Below are 6,000 nucleotides of genomic sequence, written 5' to 3'. Positions count from 1 at the left end.
CTAAGAAACAAAAGAACCAGAGACAAAGTGGGCCTTATCTCGCCATCTTACTGAACTTTTTTTTCTTTTTTACTCCCTACAAAGTGATCCTTGGGGTTACTGACTAAGCCTCATTACTCTTTCCACATCACTAAAATCATCTTTACACGTCTTCATCAAAAGAACAATTGAGCAAGTGAAGCAGCAGTCAAACATCAATGCAGTGGTCCACATCCTCAGACTGTCTCAGTTATTAATTCAAATTGAATGGTGTTAATGAGTGCCTCTTCATGGAAGGAACATCGCCTCAATTTCACCATTCATCAAGCATAAAGACAAACACTAAACACCTTCAATGAGGGGGTGTTTAAATAGCTGTAATGAGCACTAAAATCATTTTGTGGAGGAACTGGAGAGCCGATGGATCAAAGATAATTTCTTGTCACAGAGTTATTCTCCTGATGTGGATGAATAAAGCTTTGGTCAGCTGCCCTGTATGTTGTTTTACCCTGTGTAGATCAGCGGTTCAAGTATTGAAGCACATACAGTACATTTCATTCAGTCCACACACATATTTCTGCTGTCAGAGAAAAACACGGCCTCTCAGTGGGAACAGCAGGCCAACGTCTGAAGATCAGTATATACTTTTTTAAAGGGTTTCATTAAACATGAAGGGCAAAGTATTTTTGTTGGGCTCGAGAGTTTTCACTTGACAGCAGCAATCTGTGATGGTTTGGTGGCGTAAGAGTTGGTACAGGTATATATGAAAAATTTGTTTTAACACCTGGACAAAGTAAAAGGATATGGACAAAGGAGAGGGCTGAAAAATGGACTGAGTCAAAGTTACAAAGTCTAAGTTTGCCATATATTCATTTTCCCTAGAAAGTGACGCTTGGGCAACAACAGAATGCTAATTTTGCCAACAGTAAGGAATACATGGAGTTCACTTCAATGTGAATATAGCCGGGAAATATCCTTCGATTAACCAAGCATTCTGACGGATTTTTAGATGAGCATGTTATCTAGTTCATCACCTCATGTGCAGCAGCTAACATCAGCTAAGAGCTATTATTTTATTATTTGCCATTTTTAAAATCATATATTTGCTGCTCATAGGTACAATCCAAAGGGGCAGATCACCACAAAGTCACCAGTCGCACCAAATGCAATAGTGACAGTTTGATTTCTTACAGTAAAACAGCCAAGAACGCACAATTCTGACTGGATGTGTCAGTTAGTGGTCCGTCTGGTTGCTCATGCTTTCAGTCTCCCAGCTGAGGGCCGTCTGTGTTCGCCCTTTTGGAACAAACACAAGAATTTGAATGTGTGAATGACAAAATGGGATGGAAAGGTCTAATAGTTTTACTGGGCTTAAAAGTATTTTGGGGTTTTCCTTTGGCCCACTGGATTGTACTGAAGAGCAGCTCTCCCTGCAATCACAGTGATCCATCACCGAGATAGAAAAACCCAGAAAGTAAGACTTTCTGCAATCTTTTAGTTTCCTCTCTGAAACTGCAGCTCAAACTGTCTCAGCACGGGCTCTCAAACAACCAAGACGACAACACAGAGGATTTGAAGGAAACCTACTGGGCTTTTCTTGGCAGCCCAGGACTGTAAGGTTCCTGATGCACCTGCAAAGCTCCACGCCATCTGAGCTGGACTGAAACAGCACTCCAGTGTGGACTGGTTAGACTCTTTCACACGGAAAACAAATCTGAGGGAAGCACTGCTGAAGAGGAAGAAACAGAATATGATTTTGAGGCATCGGTAACTGTTTGTCCTGTGGTTCTGTTCTGAAAAGTGCATTTGATGCTTTTTAAGCCTGCTTTTCTTCTATTTACTATCAAAACAAACAGGGACAAGAGGGATGAGAGGAGTGTTTTCCTTGACCTCTGATCCATCTGATCTGGTTGTTAATATGTCTGGTCTGATGCTCTACATTTCATAACGAGCTCTTACAGGATGGACCACCACATACAGTATATATTACCCTGGTTTTTTTTCTGTGTATTCTAGCCTTTGTTATTAGCATTGTACCTTTTTTACACTCAGGAGAAAGGAATGTCTTGTTCATGAATGCATGTTTTTTGAAGCACTGCGAGTAAATGTGGAGCAGCACGAACTGGAAGGAAAACATTTTAACTTTTTCAGTTTTTTCTTCTTTTTTTTTTACCCCTATAAAACCACAAAACGCTAAAGGAGAAAGGCCTTCAACTGGTACGAAAAACACTTACATAAATCAAGCTACATTTCATTATCTTTTTCAGAAACCACATTCACATTTCAAAAATCAACCTTTAGCTGTACCACCCTTACTGAAGACCAGAAAACAAGCCAAAAATTAAACAATACTGTTTCCCCTTCTTCTGCACACCCAACTGGCCTTGATTTTGGATGGCACACCTTAATTACTTTTTTCGGACAAAGAGGAGAAGTCTAGAAAACAAGACCAGGGACCAAGGCCAGGGTTCAACTTAAACAACTGCCTAGTGTCTCTACAGCTGTCTGCTACCACAGCGTGAGGCTGGCCTCCACAGAAATGACTTTTGTCTCATCTAAATCAGCTGACCAGGCCTCCATGTATTTGGTTTCTCTAAAACAAACACAAAGCACTGTAGGTCGGGCGGCTCGCAGGCGACTTCCAGACATCATTTGTCTTTTGACTGCCTTTAGAGCCTAACATGTAGCACACATCGGCCCCAAGACCTCATGACATATAGAAAGTGTCTGTAATATATATATATATATATATATATATATATATATATATATATATATATATATATATATATATATATATATATATATATATTGTTTTGTTTTTTTTTGCCATTTACCTATTTTTAAACTCTCACTTTCAGTCACTAAGCATGACAACATTTTCATCATAGCACATTTCATCTAACAAAAAGAAGTCTCTTTGCACTAAACAACATTCAAAGTAAAACATGGCACAGGACGACTTTTTCCTTGTGTTTTCAGAATTTTTCCATCTTGGAAATATCAAATCAAACTTCTATCTTTTATACATTACAATGAAAAAACATTTTTTTCAATTTTCCACTTGTTTTAAAAACAAAAAGGTTGTATTTATATCTATATATATATATATATTCATATATCTTCTTCTCTCTTTTGATTTAGCTTCGTTGTGCAAATTCAGCAGTAACACAAGTGGCACAGCACTGGGGAGAGTAGGCAGTTTGGAGGGAAAATGAAATCAAATGCAATATTAAATCAAATGCAGAGTTATGAAACTGAAAACGTCCTTTGTTAGACTACAGTGGAGTTCCTGTTGATAAAGAGTGGGAGAGTCAGTACTGGAGGAAGAGTTTCCCTGCAAAGTCCTTCCTCCTGGTTGCCCTGCAGTGGCAGCAGCCTCTGTGTTGTCAAGCATCCACCCTGAAGAAGTGTCTTTGAGCAACACACTGAATCTCTACCAGCTTCATGGCTGCTGCTCTGTAGCTGTCCCTGACCTCTGACCTCCCTGTGGAGGAGGGCATCAGAGCAGGGATCAAGTATCACATTAATATATCCTGGATTTTTATTGGCTCACAGTCTGAACCGTAGCCTTGGCTGTGGAAAGCTACTTGTTGGCAGCTTGTACTTTTCCCGAAGCATTTCAGCTCTGTGTCCAGCTAGATGACTTTATGGTCACTGTGCATGTACTGGTCCTGATTGTGGCCAAAGTACCCAACTGCTTCTCCTGTACTACTCTAGCTGTGATGACGGCCTTGATGAAAATAAATGCTCTCCTGAGCTGAGGTCCATATCATCTGAGGGTGCGCTTGATTTGGTTGTTTGGGGCTGGGTTGGTGGCTCAGAGAGAGAGAGAGAGAAAAAAGAAGCCAACCCGGCCGGCGGGGCCTTAGTTCCAAACGCTGCTGTCTCTCCAGTGTGCTGCTGCTGCTGGGTGCTTGTGTCCTTGCAGTCTTTTCCGCTGCTGCTCTTTGCTGTTCGTGAGGGTGATAATGACAGACTTCAAACGTCAAGGGTCAAAATGTCACAAAGGTTGTCAGGGAAGGCGTGTTGGTTGGCCAGTTGTCTGCTAGCCAAGGCGCGTGATTGGCCGGTCCTCAGCTAGCAAGGGCCATGGTGTCGATGACTTGCTCCAGCTTGCCGCGGAGCCGCTGTCTGCGCGACTGTTCGTCCTTCTGTAACGCCGACAGGATCTGCGCACAAATATGGAGGAAAGCTTAAACCACATCATCAGATCCTGATCAATTATTTCAATGCTGTAGCATGAGGCAAATCACTGAGTGACTCTGTTACTTCACGTGTTGGTGCTCAGATACCGCAGCTCTTCAGCATTCTGGGGCTAATTTCAGTTCCTTGTTAGTGATTACATTTTAAACTGATGCTGACAACATGGACATGGTTAGTGGGGCAGATGTGAGGGTCAGTGGGATGTCTATAATGGCATGTTAATGGCCACTGGGAGTGTGTACAGGAGTGTGTGTGTGTGTGTGTGTGTGTGTGTGTGTGTGTGTGTGTGTGTGTGTGTGTGTGTGTGTGTGTGTGTGTGTGTGTGTGTGTGTGTGTGTCTTATTAAGTGTACCATAAACAAGGGAGGGAGGAGGTGCTGCAGCACAGCCTAGAAAGATGCTGTATTTATGTGTGCATTTGTCCTTGTGGTGCCTTGTTGTGGTGAATGTGCCTATGTGCATTAGCACGTGTATGTGAGTGCGTTAAGGACATCCATGTACATTGATGCCTGTGTGTTTTTGTGTGTGAACGTGCGTGTAAGGTCAAGGCATGTGTTAGAGGCGATGGGACGGTGCAGCTGCCTACATCTGGATAATAGGCCGTAATGAAGGGGAGCTGTTGGTTTGAATGGAGCCAGCTGCAAGCAGCCAGCCTAACTACTGTAATACTGCTGCGATGGAGGGATGGAGAGGAGGAAGGAGGAGAGGAGAAGAGGCTGAGGCGACTTATCTTCCACCACTTATTTATGGCAACAGAAAATAAAGGGATGGAAGGGTAATAACCAGCACCTCTAAAGCTCACGAATTAACATGTGATATCTCGTGTAAAAAAAAAGTGTAAAAGCAACATACTTGTTATTTGTACATATATGTAGTAACCTGCCTTGCTTGGCAAACAGCTGAAGTCAGTGCTCCCGGCCAAGAAAATTAAAACCAAATTGCTGTTTTTACAGGCTGGTTTTATCAGGACAGATATGGAAGTGATATCGATCTCCTCACCTAACTCTCAGTAAGAAAGCCAACCAAAAATTCAAACTATCGATTGTTCCTGTGGATGAAGCTGGCTAACTTCCCGCACGTGTGTTCCTGAATCACAATCAGCTTTAATGGCGAAGTATGTGCAGCCATACAAGGGATTTCTCTCCTGCTCTCAATTTACTTATACAGGAATATGCATAAGAGCTAACAACCAGGACAACAAAAGTGAACAAATAAAGGTAAACAATAGACAGGATGATTATGTACACAAGTATGTGGAAAAATAGGTGTAATATATGATAAAAGAACTAATGACCAATACCATAAATAAAGAGTTTTTGTAAGTTGTAAACAATACAATTAATACAAAGAATGTATATGGGATGTGGTAGTTCTGCATGTGTGTCACACAGAACATGTCCTGGATAGTTTTACACAGTTTATTTTGTCATGCTCATATGTACTTCCTGGAGTCTCTGCTGGTTGCCTGGCAACCTTGCGGCAATGGCAAGATTATGCTGGCTGTAGCATCATATTCAGTGTGTATAGAGCAGAGTGGTATTGATCTTTTCATCTTACTCTCAGCAAGAAAGCAAATGAGGCCAAAATATCGAACTATTCCTTTAACATATGCAATGCGCACGCACACACACACACACACACACACACACACACACACACACACACACACACACACACACACACACACACACACACACACACACACACACACACACTCCTGTTTGTACAGAATACTGTACATGTAGGTCTTTGGGGAAAAAAATCGTGTAAATTTAATGAAGCTCCATTAGCTTCATAATGTGTTAAGCTCACGCCT

At 41.8% G+C, this 6,000-nt stretch overlaps 1 protein-coding gene across 2 annotated transcripts in view; it reads right to left on the bottom strand.

The window, feature by feature from the left end:
- Positions 1-2,785: 2,785 nt before the first annotated feature.
- The window catches only part of plxna1a (plexin A1a), a 248,462-nt gene continuing 245,247 nt past the window's right edge, over positions 2,786-6,000 (bottom strand). For both annotated transcript variants that reach the window (XM_070968471.1, XM_070968472.1), the window contains exon 33: positions 2,786-4,151. In XM_070968471.1, coding sequence (XP_070824572.1) covers positions 4,056-4,151 — 96 coding nt within the window. In that variant the 3' untranslated portion in view covers positions 2,786-4,055. The remainder of the gene's footprint in view (positions 4,152-6,000) is intronic.

Source organism: Chaetodon trifascialis, chromosome 8 (genome assembly GCF_039877785.1).
Source record: "Chaetodon trifascialis isolate fChaTrf1 chromosome 8, fChaTrf1.hap1, whole genome shotgun sequence".
NCBI classification, from domain to species: domain Eukaryota; kingdom Metazoa; phylum Chordata; class Actinopteri; order Chaetodontiformes; family Chaetodontidae; genus Chaetodon; species Chaetodon trifascialis.
The sequence above is the reverse complement of the archived record's forward strand: the minus strand, read 5'-3'. Positions and strand labels throughout refer to the sequence as shown.